This window comes from Galendromus occidentalis, unplaced genomic scaffold, assembly GCF_000255335.2.
Source record: "Galendromus occidentalis unplaced genomic scaffold, Mocc_1.1 scf7180000077147, whole genome shotgun sequence".
NCBI lineage: Eukaryota > Metazoa > Arthropoda > Arachnida > Mesostigmata > Phytoseiidae > Galendromus > Galendromus occidentalis.
In genome coordinates, this window is record NW_003805135.1 from 3491 (window position 1) to 24920 (window position 21430).

The window sequence follows — 21430 nt, forward strand, 5'->3', positions numbered from 1 at the left end:
GTTCCTCGGTCGCTGTGTTCTTCATGGAGCTCCATTAGGGTACGGCAATGTGTTTCAGCCCGCCGACCTTTTGCCGAATCTCTTTCCTCTGGCGCAATATTCAGCCAGAAGAAACAATGCTTGATCAACTCGGCCTCGACTGTACTGCCATACGGAACGAGATTCGTTTTCGGCTGTGCTTTTTCTTCCTCGAAACCTCGATCGACTCTTCTGTCAAGACGTTTCTCCACATCCTCGCAACCTTCGGCGGGAAATAGATATCGCAGGCACTTGGAAGCAACTCCTCGACGTTGGATCATGCGGCGAGTGACGTTGTATTTCAGAAGGGAAGCGAATTCTGAGGTCGAGCCGTCAAGATCCGCGAGAAGCTTCTAGAATAAGTTCGGTCCCTTAGACTTACAATCAGCACCACAGAAATATTTCTCAGGCAGCAGGTCTCGAACTCCCGCCACTTCCGAGAGATCTCGCGGAGAGGAAGCGGATTTTCACAGGGTGCTTTATGACCGATCGAGCTAGGAGGGGAACACGAGCTGCCCTCTCAACCAACGAGTTATCGTCGGTCAAAGACTGACGTTGTTATTTGTTATGGAGGCATACAAATATGGATGCATACATTCGTGTTTGTCCAAGGGCTTTTGAGAACCTCGCCAGGGTAATGTCTGGGTCTGGACCTGGCTCCCTATCGCCCATTTGTACGGCGCCAATGAGTGATAATCCGAAAATTGAAAATCGTTTCGCTATTTAGGCATAGGAAATATTACCTCAAAAATGAGATCGGCATCCAAAAGATCCAGGCCTTCCTTCGATAGTTGGAGAGTGGCACTTTCAACAAACTGCAGTATCTCAACCCAGTGCTTGATCTCGCTTATCTCAGCGTTGCTGAATGGGAAACTTTTCTTTTTCGTCTCCTTGCGGAGAATTTCCTCGTAAAATATCCGTATCCGGAGGAAGCGACGCAGCATTTCCAGTGTACTATTCCAACGGATCTCACAATCGAGTTTCGGCCTCAGTTTGACCACGCTTCCGAGGGCAGAGAATCTCTTCGGTACTCTGAAGAGCTTCGAAATGTCTCTGACTTTTTGGATGACTCGAGAAAGCGCCGCCCCGTCTCTTCCGGGGATCTCGTCATCTGCTGAGTCCTCCTCACTGACGGGGTGCGGAGAGAGACCTTGCAATGTTTCGCTCACGGCGAGATGCAGGCCGTGAGCGTAGCATAAATGCTGATAAAATGGTTTCGGAGCAACGGCTTCATCGATGAGCTTGCCTAAACGTCTCATCACGGCTGCACCTACAAATTCAAATTCACGCTTAGCTCGAAGCTATAACCGTCGCCGGCGGGTGGTTGAGAGTGGAGCGCGACTTCCACGTCTCGTGCAAGGTGCGTTTCAGTTTGATAGACGTCGGCGCCGCCTTTTTTCGTGAAAGGACACCCTTCGTACGAGAAAACGGGGGTTCGATCCCGGCTTTCGGCGAGATATTAGTAACGGAAGCGCAGGTACCCGGCCCCGATTCTCCCGAATGTAATCGCTCTTTCGATCATTCGTCGGATGCTCTACAGCTCTTCTCTCTACCAGAAACGCGAAATCATAAATCCGAGGTCCAGCCCGGAGAAGCCTACAACGATGTCGTTTCGTATTCATCACAAAAAAGGGTCTGAACGATGGGAGGCTGATTTTTCGGGGGAAGCGTACCGGGCACCGCAGTGCAGAAACACTAGATCAGGAGCAGGTCCAAACGTTGATGGACTCGCAGCTCGCAGACCATCCGTCTTACCATCCGACGTGAGGGCCGATATGTCCTTCAATGCAAGCCCCAGCTCTCCAAGCGCCGCTTTGAGAGTGTCCATCAGACCTTCAGCCGTGGAGTCATGGATCCGTCGGATGAGATTCACTTTTCGACTCTTGATCCCGGGTATGATTTCTGAGCAGTAGATGGATATACCCAAAAATCCTTTGCCCCTTGAGGTCCACTCATCCGCAGTTAGGGAAAAAAAAGCGTCCTCCTTCAGTGTCGATATCTCGCCTCGAACTTGCGACCGAGCCCGATCATATTCCCGCTCCACACACTTCATGGCGATGCTCCTGTTAAGGACGCCGAGGCCCGCTTTTTGGAATATCATTTGGACGGTCGTGTCTGAGAAAGTGTTTGCCGTCATTGAGGTTGCTGACAGTAAATGAGCAAGGATCTTATCCCGGCACTCGTAAGTCATTTTCGACGTATCCAACTTCGAGATAAGAGCCGATGCCTCACTGCGTCGGCGGGCCTCATTCTCAGACTTGACTTTATGGGAGTTCAGATGGCATCTCATGGCGCTCTTGCTATGTTTCCGATACGAAAGTCTTTTTTTCTTCTTCCGACATTGTTCGTCTTTACACAGAACATGATTCATACATTTCAAGAGGTCAAAGTGTAGCCACAGAGCGTCATCTGCAAGTTGGATATCCAGTCTGCCAGTCTTCCAGGGGGAAACGCAAAATATAAGAATTTTCGAGTCATCGCATTGGATTGGATCACAAACCGGAAGACTTCTTTGGAGCGAGTTCGGTTTCCGTGCATCTCCCGGTCGTCATACAATCGCTCGATTTTGAGGGTCCTCTCGACACAAAGGGGTCACGGTGAGTCTCGCTCACATCGACGGTAGGCTCTGTTTCTTTCTCACCCCTACGGTCCCGTGCATCTAGGATGCAGAAGGAAAAATGTCGACTCCTTTCCGGATCGGCGAAACAGCACTCGAGATGAGCAGCTTTGGGATCGGAATAGCATACATTCATACATCGAGCTTGGAGCCTCAGCCTACATCCTGCATGATCTATACACAAGATTTTGTTCTTACTTTCAGAACGCAACTCGCGAGAGCTTCCCAAGCCCAAGTCAGGCGAATCTTGGGGCATATTGCGTACGACTCTCATACGTACCGTCCCAAGACTGTCCGAAACCTCCATGCTTCGAACCGAGTACGCTTCGAAATAGAGAATATTGAGTAGATCATCCGGATGGCAAGTATTCCATATCTCAGCATTCCTAGATTCAGCCATTGAGCTCTAATAATTATTCCCACCCAATCCAACCGTTGACGACTGAGCTTGATCCGAATCAGCGAAGTACTGCTCCTCCTCGTCCTCCATGAAGGGATATGCCTCCATTCCCGCGGAGCCGCGAAGTGCGAAGCATCGATTTTCGCCGGTCCTTCTGTACTCGATGGTGGGAGTGGAAGAGCCTTCTCGACACTGATGGTTGTATCGAAGTTGAGAGTTCGAGAGTCCTAGAGCCTGGATTCACGATCAATGCAGTTCCCGATTTCGGAGATGGACTTGAGGCTGATGCTCGTCTTCCTTTTCTACGACGGGGGTCAGGGTTAGGGGTGAGACGAATCGAAAGTCGGGAGATCTCGGATCTGGGAACACCGACCATTAGGAATAGGACTACGGGAAGATAGCTCAAAAAGTTGGAGCATGCCAGATGCGAACTTACTGGACTGGGAAATGGGCGGCTGCATGGGTTTGACAAGAAACCACGACTGAATAAAAGAATCGGAATAGACGTTATTCAGCGAGAAGGCGTAAGTCGTTGCACGTCGCGTCTCCGTTCGGTTACAGCGTACGAGTTGGGGTGCTGGAATGCTGATAGTGCTCGCCGTCGCCTGCTCTTCAACCCCGGCCGGCAAATGCGATTGCGCGGGAATGAGATCTGTATCCAGTGTTTATCTTTTCTTCATGCATATCTCATATCGTGTTGAGCAAGGTAGAGTACAGGATGACCGCGGCGGAATTGCCTAAACAGGCATGGTCAGAATTGAGAATTTTCAGGACTCAGAAGGTGCTGTTTGTGGACCGCCTTCATGACAGGCGATGCGTAACTGCGGGATTTTAAACAGTCAACAGGTCGGCAGCGCTCGGGAGCGTAAAATCGCAACACATGATTCCCTCGGGAACTTGTCGGAGGTGGAGAGAGAGGCGCCTCGGGATATACTTGGAAAATGTTCGATAGCAATAAGAGATAAGGGATTTCGAAGACCCGTAGAAAGAAATTACGGACCGTGAAGCACGGCTCCCAAACCACGGCCCGTGAACCCCAGTCACGGAATACATGTCTCTGACCCTGTCTATGTTGACCCGGTCAAGGCTAAATATCGGATGTTTTGAAGTCTTTCCCGCTATAGCCGCCGTAGCTCAGATAATACTTGGACTTGGATTCCTGCATGCGAGCAATGTTTGCCATCGTGATATCAAGCCTGAGAATATCTTCGTTTTCGAAAACGATGTCCTAAAAATCGGGGCTTCCGGGTTCGCCCTGAGGTTCGGTGAGGGTGAAGTCTCATACGCAGTTTGTCGAACCACATTCTACATGGCTCCGGAGATGTTTGGTTGGTCAGGTTACGGCCGGAGCATCGACATCTGGGCCCTGGGCGTTTTGGTTTTCGATTGTCTGTACAATGCAGACCCGTTCTCGAAGGAGCAGCGCAGTGCGATGCGGGCCAGACGCCGCACCGTGGAAATACTGCCGCGTTTCCCCGCTAGCGAGAGCCGCGATTCTCCGACTTATGATTTCATAAGAAAATTGTTGGAGCCGGGCCCCAGGTACAGACTCGGAGTCGGAGGACAAGATTTGTGGGAAATCAAGGAGCACCCGTACTTCCGGGGGCTCTCCTTCGCGAGCGTCTATTCCTTCGAAACCCTGGTCAATGCGAGGATCCCTTCGATTACACCCAGACCGCCCCTTGATAGCGACTGGCCGCGATATGATCCAGCGTACGACTTGAGCGAATTCCCTCTGTTTGACTGAGACATTGTAAAGAAATGCCTGACTGACTCCGAATTGCCACGTCAGGAAAAAATTCATCTCTGAAGAGAGCTCACAGCGTATTATTGAACAAATTGTCCCGTCGAGCTCCCAGTATTCCCTTCCGATAGCAGATTTTGATTCTGTTCATCGCTTTGTCGTTTCTGGACCGCGCAATGAGCCTTCACTGCCTCGGAGTTCTGCCTTGGAGTCCTGGCGCATACCGGATTATCGCTGCATGCTCACCCGATGGAGTGTGCTTCGCGTATTCCACTCGACGGTCTGGCGTTTCCGCCAACTTAGCGTACTCGAAGTGTTCGGGGGGCTTCTCCGGAAGATTCCGGCGGTCGCAGGGGCATCCCCAGTTCTCCCTTTGAGCACGATTCCTCGCGGAGGACCCTGATGGGTCGTGCTCTGACTAGGTCCTGTCAAAGTGATGACACTGAGCAGTAGCGTTTCCAGGATTTTTTTTTCGGGGGGGGGGGCAGGTGTTCGGGGGGCCAAAGGTCCAAAATGATGACGCACGCTGTGGTCATGCATTACGAGAAATGGCATGGCCCTTTTGCCCCCCCGTATACGCCTCTGAGACTGGGTGTGGAGGGTCTTTGGAACTCAGGCGCGGGAAGATATTCATTTTGCTTCCAGACGTGGGACTGAACTTCTCGAGGAGCATTCTCGAGTTACCCCGTGAATATCATCCTTCGTAGGATCCATCGATTCCCGTGGATACCCAATCCACAAATCGATGAGCGTTTCCATTCCGATGAAAGGGAAACGCGCGCTCCTGCGAGCTTCAGATGAGACTTAGCTCAACTCTTCAGCTCTAGATGAGATAGGACTTATGACTTGGTGTTCCGGCGAATGAGTTCGCGGATCTTGGACTCAGCTGAGAGCAGTTATCGTGAGGAACTCGAGCGGTTCAAGCAATCGTAAAAAAAGGAATGACCACTACTGACCACGCTAAGTTTTGACGCTGAATCGTGTCATTCGCCAGCGTCAACAAAGCAAGGATAACGATGGGTATTCGATATTCCTTAATTTCTTCTGAAGAACGTGCTCAAGCACAATCAGAGGAGCTCATCAGGGAAGCGCGCTTGAGGCCATTCAAGTTAGGGGATTTGTTCAGGAATAAACAGAAAAAGTACAAGAAAGAGCTTCTGACAGCACGAAGTCGTTTCCAAAGCCGTTTCGAGGCCAATGCTTGCCCGAAAGAACAACTCGAAAACTTCAGAAACCTCGGGTACGTGAGCCGAGGGGCATTCGGAATCGTCTTCAAAGTGAAGTATCTCAGAGACGGAAGGGTCTTCGCGTTAAAACAACAGCCGAAACAGAGTTTTAATGAAGCAAATCGACCAAGAGCTTTGAAGGAGAAAAAAGTTCAATACGCTCTGCAGAACCACTTCGTCTTGGAATTGGTTTTCGCGTTCCAGGATGCCGAGAACCTGTATCTCATCTCACCGTACGCGGAGCACGGGGATCTTGAGAGATTCATGGGGGCCGGTCGACTTTCGGAGAGGGTTGTCAAACTGCTCGGAGCACAGATGATCTTGGGACTCGAGTATCTGCACTCATGCGATGTTTGCTATCGCGATCTCAAGCCGAACAACGTCTTTATTTTCGAAGACGGTTATCTCAAACTCGGCGATTTCGGTCTGGCCAAGATGATGCGCCAAGAAGACACCACGTACACGTTTACTGGGTCGCCCAGATACATGGCTCCAGAAATGTTTCTTGAAGACGGATATCAACGAATTGTTGACTTCTACGCTCTAGGCGTCACACTGTTCGAATGTCTGTACGACCAGCTTCCCTTCGCGGGTCGTAATTGGTCGGATCCGCCCGCTGAGGGCAGAAAAGTAATTCCAAAGTTCCCGGAGCATGTTGACGAGGAATCGAGCGCTTTCGACTTCTTTTGCTGGTTGTTGGCGGATAACCCTAATTTTAGACTCGGAGTCAGACATGGAGTGAACGGCATCAAAGAGCATCCCTTCTTCGACGGGGTCGAGTTCAAGTACTTCATTTCAAAGAGGGCGCGGCTGCGGGTACTGCTCCCTCCGATTAATCCGGCGTTTGTCGAGCGAGAGCAAAGTTGGCCAAGACCCAGCGGACTTGAAGATATAGATCCTTTCATACACTTCTGATTCAAAAGGGCATCAAAGGCTCGAAAGTTCATGTTGTACGTGGATGCCAGCACTCGAGAACGGCCGGGAGAGACTTGCAAAATCGAGACCAATGAAGGAAATTTCGTTTGTGTTCCTTCAACTACATCCAACTCCTCAACAAACGATTTCAGCAGAATAGTGGTACTGAAAAATGCCCACCCGGATTGGGCCAGCAATGGACCGAGCGTGCCCCTTTGCAAGCCAGAGGTCTCCGTGCGCGGCTCGGAGTCGACAGTGATCTGGAAAACAGAGCAATGGGATCTGAATTCTCAAGCATCCGATCAGAGAGTTGAAATGTATACGGTTGAACAGAACAATAGTGTCATCATGATACTACGCAGCTCGCGTTCCACGATTGTTGCAGTTTGCGCGAACTCGATCCCCCATAAACTAGGTGAGATATCCGGAGATGTCCCCAGGTATTGTGCACCTCTGCGAGAGATGATCGCTCTCGGCGGCGGGTAGACGCGCGTGAACATCAAGTCTAGCAGACCGAGAGATGGATATTGTGGGAATGAGATTCGGCTTGAGAAGAGGTTTTTGGCTTTTTAGCTCAATCGTTGCTCCACGCATTTGAGGAAGTCCCGGACAGAAAACTCGCTCCTTTTTCCGAGAAGTCAGGAAAGAAGGGTTCTACTGGAGTTCGGCGTCTCACCGGCTTTCTTAGTTTCATACGGATCCTAGCGTCTGGCTTCCTACCGCACTCCCAACCTCCTTCTGGGCGGAGAGGGGGGTGGTGAGCACCATGCATCCCAGGACGCCCACGCGGGTTCTATTTCTCCAGAATGAGCTTGCATGGGAGATTCGTCTGGATGTCTGGATATACCTAGGTAAATATTATATATCAATCGATCAGAGACGTCTCCGAGTATATATGTGTTAGCCGATGCCTCCCCGAATCCGAAGAACACACGTTTCGATCGTTTCTCAAGAGTTTATTTCGCTGCGACTCGTCTCGATATCCCGCGCGCGCTGTCCCTCGCGCGGTGAGCGACCGACTGATCGACGCGCTGGCATGCTCAACGTGCACCCTACTTCTCCCTGTTCTAATCGTTATCAGTGGAAACTCTTTAACAAGTATGTCTTTGAAGGCGGGAGATTGTTCTGACGCTGGATGTACAATTCGGGCACATGTTTATCTAGAATCGCTAATATATGTGGAAGCCCGAGGATAACGATGGGAAACGCAGTCCCTGCTCCAGTCAGGAAATCCATTTCTAGTCTACATATCCCTAGCTTCCGTAGGAGATCTAGCGCTTCGGTACACATTCAGCCGGCAACGGATGAGCTCCTGAGGGAGAAACCATTCAGAGATGACCCGACATCGGTACGAGAGTCCGAGCAGAGGAAAACGGATATCGAACGCAAGTACAACGCATTCTATGAAAAAGACAGATTACAGCAGTTCATCCAACGCTATGACGAAAACTCATGTCCCAAAGGGAAACGGGAAAACTTGCTCGTGCTCGGCTGCATCGTTACTTGGTCGAACGCGAGTCTCTACAAAGTTCAGAAGCTGCCTTCGAAAGAAAAGTTTCTCCTCAAAGTTTACCAAAAGACGGGCTTGGACGATGGCTACCGGAGGAGCAGGGTAGTCCAGGAGAAAATGATCCAATTCGCCGCACGAAACGAGTTCTTACTCGGATTGGATTCCGCATTCCACGACAGCAAGTATGTGTACATGCTCTTGCCGTTCGCGAAGTACGGCCATCTCGGGAGATTCCTCAAGGAAAAAAAAGCCTTGAGCTTGAGGACGATCAAAATCATCGCAAAACAGATGGCCCTGGCTCTCGAGTATCTGAACGACGTTCACGTCTGTCATCGCGATATTTCGCCGGAGAACATCTTCATCTTCGAAGATGGTTATCTGAAACTGGGAGAATTTGGATGCGCTAAAGTTGTCCCCGATCGCACTTTCTCTAAAATTGGGACGACCCGCTACATGGCTCCCGAAATGTTCGGCGAAGACGGTTACGAGCGGCAGGTCGACATGTGGGCTTTCGGCGTGGTACTCTACGAGATGCTATGCGAAGGGCGTCATCCTTTTTCGACCAGGACGCACGAGGTACACGTCAAAGAAGACATTCACTTCCAACCCCTCGCTCTCCCCGCGGAACTATCCAAGAAATATCCCAAGGATTACAGGGATATCAAGGACCTGCTCGGAGGCTTGTTGGAGAAGTCGGCCGCCCGTCGATTCGGTCGCGTGGAGCCCGGTATGTCGGGCGTGGTGTTCCACCCTTTTTTCAAAGATATAAATCACAAAAAGATGACCGCCAAGGATTTTAAACTCGAAGTGTTTATCGACGAGCCGAAAGCCTCGAAGGAAGGAATCATGGGTCGAGCAGGCAACGAGAAAATGGAGCCCGAGGATTTGCAAGGATACGAAGGCTTTTAATGCGTCTCGTCCCTCATCAGCTCCGAATGGTGCATTCGCGTTCGTGGAGGACAAGAAACGAAACGGGCTCAAGCCAAATAAATTCTGGCGATCCCAGGTCTCGATCATAAAGTTTCCGGGTAGGTTCTAGGCTACCGTCGAAGGTAGGCCTGGGCTCGCCGAAGCCCCGGCCCAATCGTCATTCCATTAGTCTCCATTCCATTAGGGCAGGGGTGTCAAATCCTCTAGACTCTAGGCTCTAGACTCTAGGGGAACCGATCATGAGCCCGAATAATACCGTTAAGTGGTCGGAAGTCGGCTGAGGCTCGTCGCAAGGGTCGCTTCAGGTGCTTTGATTTGTCCCAGAGGAGGAGAGACGTGATTCCTACGGCTAACTCGAAACCCTATGACATCCTGTGGACGAGGGCAGTGTCAGTGGCAGTGTAAGTGAGATGGGTTCTCTTTCCCGGAAGCCGGAGACGTTAATACGAGGAGAAGGTCACCGCGATCGGGCTCCACAACGTTGTCCCCATGAACGCGGAATCTGACAGTTGAGTCCCAGCTGTCAGAGCCCGACAAATCAATACTTCCCCGATCTATGATCCCCTGCGTCTGGATGAGGAAAACCGTTCTAAATTAGAGGCGTCGGATCCCGTTAGCCGGAGACCAGGATAAGAAAGGAACAGCGAATCGTACCAGACCGGCGCGGCGCACCGCATCACCAGCGCGGGGAGTGAACGCACGTGAGGACGGTCTTCCTTCATGCCCTGAGAATAACGATGGGAGCTTTCTTCTCGTCACAGAAAGGATACAAATCCGAGGAAGATCAATTCGAAAGACATTTCAGAGAGAACACTTGTGCCCGCGCTGACATCAACGAATATGACGTGCTCGCTGAATTAGATCGAGCTACGAGGCATTGCGAGAACTTCTTCAAAGTGGAGCACAGAAAGTCTAAGAAGCAATTTCAGCTCAAGGTTTACGCCAAATGCATGATGTACGATCGCTGGTGGCAGAGGAGGGCGGTTGAAGAGAAACGGATCGCTTGGGCTTTGAAGCACCCTCGATTCGTCCAACTACTATTTTCGTCCCAAGACGCCAACAATTTGTATCTGTTCTACGAATACCCGACATACGGGGCTTTCAGCTCTATAGCTGATCGGACATTCGACGAAAGTACGCTCAGGGTGATCGCTGCGCAGATTGTTCTAGCATTGGTGCATTTGCATGGGAAACATGTCATACACCGTCAGGTTTGCGCAGACTCCATTTACGTGTTCGCTAACGGTTTCCTTAAGCTCGGAGACCTAACTTTGGCCAAATACAGTACGTCGTTCCCTCACACCAGGACGATGCTGCAGTTCCAACCTTTCCTAGCCCCTGAAATCTTTCGGCCAGACGGATACGGTAGAGAAATCGATTTTTGGGCTCTTGGTATATTCCTATTCAAAATCGCGTATCGAGCATCTCCTTTCGCTAGTGACGGTAAAGAGTCCGATGCCGAAACCATGAAGCGTCTAATCATAGACGGCAACGTGACCTGGCCTTCCGAAACAAAAGCTGAAGATCCCCCGCGGAAGTTCATTGCGGGATTGCTGCTCAAGGAGCCCGATCATCGAATCGGGGGTCGCTACCAAAATGCGAAGGATCAGGAATGGTTCAAAAATCTTGAATGGACACGGATCAGGGACGAAGGAATAGATTTCCAGTTCAAGATGGAACCCGAAGCGATGAAACCAATGGGGAAATGCGAACTTCCGGATAGACCAGCAGATAAAATCACCCATTTCCATGGTTTTTAGGACAGAGAAGAACTCTCGCCTCGCAGAGATAACCAGAAGAGATTCGTCGAGAGATGACTGCGATTCGACTAAAGTGAGGCGGCAGACTATGACTCGGAATTCTCCTTATTGTTCTGCGGCGTTCGCCTCCCTTCGGGCTCGGAGCCTGTTGTCTTGGTCGCAGCCGCTGCGCTGCAGGAATAGCAATCCGCTTGTCTCCCTCCGTAATTCCGTGCGTCGCAGCTTGCGGGGCTAACTCTCCCTTGTTCCCTTCAGACTTCCACGGGTTCATGCTCCATCCTCCATGCTCTGCTCCCGAGCGACATGCTAAACCGCCCGTCGGAAAGCACCGAAAAATTTATTCTTATACCTACGATTTTACGAACTTCTTGTAGAGAGAGCAGTGAGGTCATTGAACCCGTTCTTGGAGCGGATGGTCAAAGGGGTGACACCTCCCTCATCGTCATCCTATGATAAGTCGGATTCCAACTGTCCCGTGACTCCCTGGAGTGAAGGAAGGGGGCGCATCACAAATATCCGACTGGAATGGCCTTCTGAAGGCTGGGCCTCAATCACTCCTCTCGGACGAGAGCTCGGACGCTGCCAGTTTACTCTCGACCAGAAAGATTGTCTCCTCCCTCTCGCTTACGGCAGTCAATCCTTCCTGCTTCCCAGATCCCAGATACACCTCGATAGAATGCCACGGATCGTCGTATCAGATATTCTCTTTGAGAATCAGCTGATTGATAGATGGGCTGCACGTATCGAGGGCGGGGGTTCCCCCTCGACCGTATCCAATCAATAATATCTACTCGGTTCCGAAGCCCCGTACACTTACGCATCTATTCACTCCGATCACTCGAGCTGTCGATCCATCCTCGAACACAAAACCATCATGGGTCAGCGACGAATTCGATGAGGAGTTCCGCTGAAAATTGGGGGTGATTCAAGTGTGAAGCGAGTCTAGGACTGGAAGATAACGATGGGCAACTCCAAGTCGTCACAGTCCCTGAAATCAAAATTAGGGACGGTATCAAAATCTATCTCGAAAAGTTTGGGATCGCAGTCTGAGAGACAAGATTCAGCTGTGCGTGACCGTTACAAGCGGAATGTTTGTCTTCGAGCGGACATAGCTGAGTTCGATATCCGCGGTGAAATAGGTCATAGAACAGCACCGAATGCATCTTACTATGAAGTGTTCCACAAACCGACCAAGGAAACGCTCGAACTCAGAGTCCTCTCCAAAGCGAAGCTCGAAACTGCTTACTCGAAGAGCAGAGCAGTACAGGAGAAGAAAATACACGCCGCGGTGGAAGGAAATGATTTCATCGTGAAACTAGTGTTCGCATCTCAAGACACGGAAAACCTCTATTTCTTCACGGAGTACTCGATGTTCGGGCCGCTAGGTTCCGTGCTGAACACGAAACTCAGGGACAAAACAATCAGAGCGATCGCTGCTCAAATCATCATTGCGCTCCAATATCTCCATCGGAACGGCGTTATACATCGCAATGTGTGTCCGGACTCGATTCTCATATTCGCCGACGGCTTTTTGAAGCTCGGAGAATTCCGAAATGCCAAGTTGATGCCCATATCAGGAGCTAGAGCCTTCTCGATTCTCTCGTGCAGTCCATACATGGCCCCGGAAATGTTCGGCTCCGAGGGTCACGGTGAGGAGGTCGATTACTGGGCTCTCGGCATCCTGCTCTTCCACGCGAAATTCAAGAGACACCCCCTGATTCCGGACCTTTGGGAGGCTGACGACTGTGACGTTTCTCGCAGCATTGAATTCAATGAAGTGACTTGGTTCCCGGACGAGGAGAACACTCCGTTAGGTAATCTGCTCAAGGATCTGCTGGTGAAAGATAAGACGAAGCGACTCGGAGCTCCTGGCCAAGAGCCAATCGAACAACACAAATTCTTCGAGGGCTTCAAGTGGAAAGACATGTCGAAGAAGAAGTGCGACATCCGGATCATGTCACCAGGGAGAGTGGTTTACCCGATCGCAAACGAGCAATTCGATCGGCCAGAACCTCTAACAAGAGGTGTTGAAGCCGCTTTCAAGCACTTCTGATTAGTTGACGGAGTGTCGGGACCCATTTAGATCTACCGATCTACTCTCCAAAGAAAATTGCGGAACGGACTTTTGAAAAATAAAGATGTGTCGGATATTCGCCATTATTGGGCTATTGTTCGCGCAGTCCAATCTGGACCACATCATTTGGGCTTAGGAGCTTTCGATAGTCTGACTGCGATCCCCATAGGCTCAAGTTGTCAATGAAGCGGATAGGCCGCTTATTGTTGGTCGACAGATCCGCTTATTGGCCACTGCAGATCGAGCCTGATTCCATCTCATGCGTGTCAGTCATTGTAACCCTTCCCATTGGCCGACGTGTTTTTGGCCGAAGGGAGCAGGTCGTGACGGTTGCCGATTCTGCGGGCTTCGCTGTCCGGTCTTCCTCCTCCAGTAATCTGGGGCCAGAAGGACGGAGAGCAGCCATGCCTCGGAACTCGACCGGATCGATTTTCGTTAGACTTCACTCTTGGTTTCGAGGGACTGGTATTGGGTCGGAAGTATGGTGAGGCGCAAGATCAAAGCTCTGAGCGAAGAGAACAACGATGCGCGATATCTCCGCCAGACGACTGGGGAAACGCTTTGTGAATCGGATCGTTTTCTTTTTCGACCCAAAGAAAAAGAAGGCTTACGAACTGAAGCAGTATAGGAAATATCTCGCGAGTGCAGACGAGGAATTCCAGGCAAAATTCGCGGCGAACGCCTTGCCGAAGTCTGAGCTCGGTAAATTCGTGATTCTGGGTTATGTTGCATCAGGCGCATTCGGCACAGTGCTCAAAGCCCGCCATGAGACAGACACGAAGCCATGCGCCATAAAAATCCAGAGCAAGGAGCGGGCCGTGAAACGACACTTCCCTGAAGGTCCGATCGCGGAAAAGAAAATGCAAGCTGCTCTCGACAGCGAGTTCGCCGTCAAAGCTCTATACGGGTTCCAAGATCCGACCAACCTCTATCTGGTGATGGAATTCGCCGAATACGGAGATGTTCGATCTCAATTGATCGACAAGGAAGGCGTCCTGTCGGAAGAGGCCGTGAAATTCTTCGTCGCACAAATCGTTCTGGCCTTCGAGTACTTGCACGCATGCAAAATTCTATATCGAGATTTGAAGCCGGAAAACGTGATGATGTTCGAGGACGGTTATCTCAAAGTGGGAGATTTCGGATTGGCGAAGCGAAGCGACGGAGAGAAAACCTCCACTTACGTCGGGACTATATATTATATGGCGCCCGAGATAGTATTGAGAGAAATGTATGGTGTCGGAGTTGATTGGTGGGCTCTTGGGGTTTTCACTTATGTCTTGTTTTTCAAAGACTACGGTTTGACAAACGCCGACTGGACAGATCGCCAGATACACCTCGCGATCGTGAAACATGAATTGGAATTTTCGGACTCTCGCACCATCAGCGAAGCGGCTCAAAACTTCATTCGGGGTTTGATGACGAAAAAAGTCTCGTCCCGACTGGGTACAATGGAGCGAGGTATCGCGGATATCAAAGAGCATGCCTGGTTCGACCTGGACTTCATGCAAATCTACCACAAGAAAGCGAAGATCCGCATCGAACTCAGTCCACGATATATCAGACCCTATGACATATTCCAAATAGTGCCCCGGGTGCATCGAGAAGACATCCACCGGGAAACGTTCAAGGAGTTCTGAAAGCTCCGTGAATTGTTATCAGAATCGCCGCTGCATCGAAGCAGGTAATAAAGGCACGTATGGTTCGATGTATGCTCATGATCCGAAATTCCTAAGCCACGATGATAATCGGGGTCGCTCTGCGATTGAAAGCGGGACGCTCGAGCTCTCGGAAGTAGCTCCTTGGGGCTCCCGGGCTCCCGAAGCATGAAGATAACAACGAAAGATCCGTCGGTCCTCGTCCGCATATCGTTGCGCTCTAACGGCTTGCCCCTCCTCCTTCTTCTGCAGCGTCCCAAGAATGAGGGGTTGGACGCCCCAGTGTGAGCCTCACTCGGAACGCGAGGATCACGGGGTAGCAAAGATATTCCTCATTGTGCTTAGTCAAGGCGGGATGATCGGAAGGAATCGAGTGCTTGCCATTCAAGTCTTATGGCTGCGCATATCCAAATCGTGTTTTTTTCGTACAGACCCACTCGCGATTCTCTTAAACTAACTCGGTCGCACTATCATTAAACAATTTGTTCACGACCCGTGAATGATAATAATCTACCATCGGGTCGTGACCTCCGGGAATTCCTTCCCGTTCGAATGTTCATAACCCGTGATGAATCGGGAGAAGTTCGGTGAAGTCATGCTCCTGCTAGAAAGGTGCTCTTTTTTCTATTAAGGACGGTATCCTCGGGAACCCCGCAAGAGAGAGCTTCTCAGGGGCGCTACAAGTCTAAAGCTTCCGAGGTCCTTGTGGACCATGGAGCGCACATCGGTGTACGGCTGGTTATCAGTTTGGGCCCATGTATATCCATGACTACGGGCTCGGGAAGCTGTCTGGGAGCCGTGAAAACTCATCTCGAATCGGACGAGAGTTCCGGGAGTCCGACGAGGTTCATTCCAGTAGGTCGATATGGCACCAGCATCTCTATAATCGTGGTTGAATGACGCGGATAGCGCACCTGCCCTTATGGGAGCGTCCGAGCGATGTAGTTTCTGCTATGATTTCTCGAGCTACATGGCGGAGTTGTCGCGATCAGCCCGCGACCGCTCGATTCCTCGGAGCGGAGGTAAAGAAAACATCATCAGCTCAGATTCCTCGGGTTCCTGATCGCCAATGTTCGCCCATGTTAGATTCCTTCGCAATCGATCGAATGGCTTCTTTGCGTTGAAAGGCTACGCATTTGAGTTCGGAGGCGACGATGCGGTGCCGAGCTTAGCGTCAAGTTTCGACCCTCCGAGACGGTCTAATCGAAGTCACACAGACCAGGACTTACTGTCCGATAGATACGAAGAGACGAAGCGATCCTCGCTAAACGCCAACCTTCGAGGGCGGGTTATTCTTCTGTATCTACAGAGTTCGAAGCCCGCGATGCGAATATGGGCCCGATGCTCCCAGCGGTCACAGAGCCGACCGGATGTCTGAGTGCTCAGGTGAGACGCCTACGAATTAGTTCGCCGAACGGCACAGGGAAGCGGAAATTCCGAATGTTTCAGCTGATCACCGAGCTAACTCAATTCTACCGAAGAGTCCGTAGCGGAGGCCGCGTTTTCCTTCATAGCGGACACAGTCAGGAGGGAACAGAGCTTATTTCGACGCTCCGAAGGTCAATCGGTCCGCGGACGAGTCGCAGCACAGATCGGATTCGCTAAGTGGATCGCCCCGGTCTGATGAACTGAGACTCCATTCGGACCTGTGATGCTGACAGGCCCGGTAGGGGGCGAATTCTCTCGTAATTTCCACTTCAAACAGAGCGAGTGCGGGAGACTTAAGCTCTCAGCGAAACAAGTCTCTCGACGATTCCCACTCTTCAATTAAAACAGAGCACACATGAACCTTGCGACGAATTTCGATTATCATCAATTCGAGCAGCTAAGACCCCCTTGTCGAGCGTTGCTCTCGATGAGAATGCCCATATTCACAAAAATTCCCGCTGTCTCTGCGCGGAGAAGCTCCTCAATCGTCTCAACCTCACCCTATTCTTACCGAGCGGAATGTTTGTTTTATTTTTCGAGAGGGGTGCGACTTCGGATCAGTCGAGAACAAGCTCTCCATCAGCGTGAACATAGCTTGATGGCGAGAATTCCGGTTTCCATGGACGGAACCTTCCCGAAATACCCCGACGAGATAATGCATCTTTCAATCTGTGCGACCCGTACACGTATGCGTGATTGAGGGGCCTTCGCGTGTCCTGATCGCTGACCTTGGGATGAGCCAATATGGGGCTGTGAGTCCTCAGCCCGAGAAATCCTCTCATCGACCGTGAGCTCAGCGTTCCTTCCATAGGGTAAACGCCTTGCGATGTTTATTGGCAGTTAGCGTTGCATCTCGGTCCTTTGGTCAGAGTCTCCCTCGAGGTCAGAGCGGAGGATATTCTCATCTCACTTGATCCACAGTAAACGATCAAGCCGAATCTCAATATTTCCCGAGGGATATGACCCCAGTGTTCCGTTTTTACAGTGCCTGAAGAAACCGATGCGACGAACCAGCCGTATGGGCAAGCGCTTGTGGAGTTGGTGGTCTCCCGGCTTCTGGGTGGATTGAAATATCACACCAGACTCCGTCAAGTTCCCCTGAAGAATGTTATTATGGTAAGCTGTCAGCCAGAGGTTTCCTCTTATCGTATCAGGCCTGAGGCAAGCGGGCGGAACAACGGTCCAGACCAGCTGGTTCGCGGCAAACTTCTGTCGGGGAGACTTTTTATGTTTATGTCAGCAGCTCATGATAATATCCGCGGCAACCAATAAAAAACTTCTCCTCGGGACAAGTAGCGAGCAAGTTGGGCCGGTGCTGCCGTTGCTGCCGCTGGTGCTTCCCCTCTATCAATTTCCGCATAGCGGCCGCCGACGTCCTAGATTTCAATTTATGCGCTCGGAAGCATCCGTTCATTGGCCCTCAGCTCGAGCAGAATAAAAAACGTCCCGCAGGTCATTCGGACTTCGTCACCGACTTCGACTACTACGGTTCGAGGTTTGCAAGGGGACATTGTTTCGATTTTCGAGGCTAATGGAGAAACACTTGAGAGGGAAACCTCCCGGTTTAGATATCTTAGCTCGCGGCTCGCTTCCCCTCGTGTGCTCGCTGTCCGCGTTTCCTGGACACAGAGAACTGGGAAGTTATCACTGATCGACAGAGTATTGGGGCTGGGATGTTCCTCTCGGAAAGGCGATCGAAAGGAAAAAAGAAAATCGATAAAACAGCGCACCTGCTTGCATTAGAGTCGGGGAGATGATTCGGAGTCGATCTGAGTCAATCGAAGCACCTATGATTCTCATGGATCGGCTCCTGGGTGTTTCCCCTCTGCTCTGCGGAGTCTCGACTGCGGCGACTTCGCTCTTCCGACGAACTCTGGATTAACATCGAATGATTACAATTTTTAGTCACGGAGCCTGCCGGGTAAAAATTGGCGCAGAAGAGGAATCAGAGAAGAATTCCTTGCTTCGTGTTTCTCTCAGGTTGACTTCGCCAGCGAAGTCAACGAATGGTCGGAAATGAGATCATAGGCAAATCTCGGACGATTCGAATCGAGTGACGAGCCTCCCCGAGACAATGAGTTTCCCACCATAAGCTGGATTTTCCGCGACCTTGGACGAGAATTCGCTCGAGCGTGGGCATTTTATTCGGAGAAGATAAACCAAGCTTGACATTTCGCAGCTAGGTAAGGTAAATGACAAGCGCTACAATTACGCAACTTGATGAATTATTAAGGTAATGATAGCATGAGATCGCTCCAAAGAGTTTCTAGCAACGTCATGGACGGAAAATGAGTTTCGAGGTTTGAAGCACGATAAAGACCAGGGAAAAGCATGGGTGCCTTCCAATTAGAGTCGAGGCGATACTGGATCCGAGTTCTCGCTCGCGATAGGAAAAGGCCATCCCCACAGCACCAGAGGGCTGCATAGAGCTCCTGTTGAGGAGCGTGAAACAAACCCATCCCGATGCGTTCCCCGACTTATATCTGCGGAGAAGGAAGAGAAAAGCAATCAAGCTCGAATGCGAGAGTCGATTCCCAATAATAAAAATAGATGCCAGTGGAAACGTCTCCAAGAGAAGGTCTCCCTATGCTCCGCTGCACGCCGTACATGCCCCAGGCTTCAAGCGGACCGTCTCGTTGGAAGCTCGATTGAAAGTCTCTCGCTCAACTTCATCTATGTAGATCCATCTCGAGCTCGCGCTTCTTGCTTTTCGGGCATTCTCCGAGCATGTATCAGATTCCACGCTTTCGACTCCTCGAACGCTTCCTGAGACTCCCGAAAGCTTGGCGGCCGGAGCCATGTGTCAGAATGATAATTAGGGATTCAATCCATAGATTCCATCTCCTATCCATTTTACCAAGTTCCGGGGCCTCGACAGTGGAATCGCTGGGAAAAGTTTTCGAGACCCACCTACTATACGAACACGCGAGGCAGAATCGGGCGAAGGATCTTACCGTATATATCCCGGCGGAATTCGCTGCCTCTTCCCTTTCCTCGGTTGCCGCGAACTCAGCCTGTGGAATGTAAGCGCAAGAAAAAGGAACGATCGTGGCGTCTGAGCAACCAGTAATCGAAGAGTACAGATCTATGTCGAAGAATCTTGTGAGAAGTTTGCGACACGACCTTCCATGCAGTTCTCGGACGACAAAAGGAGGCAGGAGAGTCTTATCGAATCGAGCTGTATCGAGAGGGCACTCTACGCTGGAAGGATCAGAAATCCCGTGGAAGCGGGATATTCCATCTGTCTGAGGAACCGGTCTGTCGATGAAAGCAAGCCTCCCCTCGTCCGAATAGAACACGAGGAGAAACTCAATCTGATCCGTCATATCCATCTTGATTAGCTCGATGATAGAAATGGATCCAACGCATAGGCCTAGAGTACCGATTACAGAAAGCGATGATTTCAATCATTATAGCTCAGCGCCCGCGCACCGTTGCGCTCTCGGATCAGGCTCCGTCTTCGATCGTATGTCACAGGGTTCATAAGTTGTTGGCCTCCGTTGTGCGAATGAAGATGATGCAAGATAGCGTTATGTCGCCCGAACATCCCAATCCTAGTGGAGCATCACCGAGTTTGCTCTCTGTTGCGGACACATTTCAGCGAACGATGAACTTAGACTCAGCGCTTATGCTCCACGAAGTGTATCATCACTAGTCACGGACTATCAAGGCATGTACCCTTCCAGAAACAACCTCCCCACCCGAATGTTGTTTTCTCGGTCACTCGGAATCAATTTCGCCAGAAAACTTGCCGCTCCTTGTGTCGTCAGAAAAGAAGTAAGGGCGCTCTCAGCTCACAAAGCGAGAACACAGAGGAATGCTCCGATCGTGCTCCACCGAACGGACATTGCTGCAGAGGAAGCAGTGGCTCGAGTAGCGCAACTCGAACAAGTTCTCCCTTCGGTATGTGAGCCGTCGGAAGGTCCTCGAACGAATATCACAGAAGGGCTTTGTTCACCACCGGTATGGATCCAGGAGCCTCCTGCCTTACGAATGGCTGACCCAGGATAATTAAGGTTTATGATTTGATACTACCTATAATTTGATAAATATCTACAAAGTTTGACTCTCGCGTTCGAAAACAGGCTTTCTGGCTTCGAGCCCCTAGTGAGGAGAGGCGGAGCGGAGAAAGCGAAACGAATGAAGTCAAGCTTCTGATCGGTGTCCCGTATCGAGGCGGACCCATCGAATGGTTCCAGTGTCGTATTTCTAATGGCATTTGGCTTCTGGATGACATCGATGAATTATCACCGTATATTAGAGACGGCTCCGTCAAGACCTACTTTGAACTTCTGAGCTTCTTCGTACAGAACAGCACGGAATGTGTGCCTTGTGATTCTTGCACCGAGAATTATCACTCTGAGACGATTGAGTCCGCAACTGACGGGAAAAAACTCCCGAGGATAAGACCCTATTCGTCGGAGTCGGAGAGCGGGGTACCTAGCTCCACGTTTTTGACGTGAAAACGTCTTTAAGTTCATCGCGCATACAGACCAAGGGTACTTCGTCCTCAAAAACGAAAGTGATCCGCTTTTGACGCTTCATAACTTTGTTCCCCGAACACCTCGATTTTCGTGGTTTGTGCCATAGTATCGAAAATTCACGGCAGGAGTTTCCACGCGATTTTGGAGCCGATTGGAGTCCTCAGAGCTCCCGTTCAGCGCGATTCGTGCAACCCTCTGAGATACCTCGATTCTTGCATAAATAATCGCTTTATTCAGTGCTCAGACGCTGGATTGATCGGAATTGCTTGCCCGGCAAAGGCGACGATGTGTGCCGTCACCGACGCTACTTATTTCATTTTTGGGAGCCGTCGCGAAAGAGATTTTCAGGAGAATTCAGGCGATCATCAGAACTCATCAAATCTTATGCGGGCTTCGTTATCCAGCGATATCCCTTTTGATCATCGCGGTGTCTGCGTTCGCATACTGATCTACTTTGATTGTGCGACCGTCCAGATGAGGCCGAAAAATGCTAGTAGGAGGCGTCTCAAGCGAAAAGCCCAAAGTTCGGCTTGTGGGCCAGCCAAGAAGCCAAAGAGCGCAGCTGAGCGATCTGAAGCGACGTCGGGAGGCTTCATTGCTACATTCTCAAGCTACGAACCATGCTCGCAATGGGGAGAATGGGAGTCTCGGATCTGTTGAGGACATAAG

At 50.8% G+C, this 21430-nt stretch overlaps 6 protein-coding genes across 6 annotated transcripts; all 6 read left to right on the plus strand.

The window, feature by feature from the left end:
- The first annotated feature begins 4086 nt into the window (after positions 1-4086).
- Positions 4087-4782, plus strand: LOC114828099 (probable serine/threonine-protein kinase DDB_G0280717). Its single transcript, XM_029110894.1, has one exon. The coding sequence runs from the start codon at positions 4087-4089 to the stop codon at positions 4780-4782; it is 696 nt and encodes a 231-aa protein (XP_028966727.1).
- A 1013-nt stretch (positions 4783-5795) lies between these two features.
- Positions 5796-6920, plus strand: LOC100898351 (cAMP-dependent protein kinase catalytic subunit gamma-like). The gene has a single exon (XM_003741289.1). It carries the CDS (start codon positions 5796-5798, stop codon positions 6918-6920), a length of 1125 nt encoding a protein of 374 aa, XP_003741337.1.
- A 1198-nt stretch (positions 6921-8118) lies between these two features.
- LOC100898499 (cAMP-dependent protein kinase catalytic subunit 1-like) lies at positions 8119-9339 on the plus strand. Its single transcript, XM_003741290.1, has one exon. The coding sequence runs from the start codon at positions 8119-8121 to the stop codon at positions 9337-9339; it is 1221 nt and encodes a 406-aa protein (XP_003741338.1).
- A 758-nt stretch (positions 9340-10097) lies between these two features.
- On the plus strand, positions 10098-11120 carry LOC100898639 (protein kinase 2-like). The gene has a single exon (XM_003741291.1). It carries the CDS (start codon positions 10098-10100, stop codon positions 11118-11120), a length of 1023 nt encoding a protein of 340 aa, XP_003741339.1.
- A 961-nt stretch (positions 11121-12081) lies between these two features.
- Positions 12082-13173, plus strand: LOC100898781 (cAMP-dependent protein kinase catalytic subunit 1-like). Its single transcript, XM_003741292.1, has one exon. The coding sequence runs from the start codon at positions 12082-12084 to the stop codon at positions 13171-13173; it is 1092 nt and encodes a 363-aa protein (XP_003741340.1).
- Positions 13174-13718: 545 nt separating this feature from the next.
- Positions 13719-14831, plus strand: LOC100898927 (cAMP-dependent protein kinase catalytic subunit gamma-like). Its single transcript, XM_003741293.1, has one exon. The coding sequence runs from the start codon at positions 13719-13721 to the stop codon at positions 14829-14831; it is 1113 nt and encodes a 370-aa protein (XP_003741341.1).
- The last annotated feature ends 6599 nt before the right edge of the window (positions 14832-21430 follow it).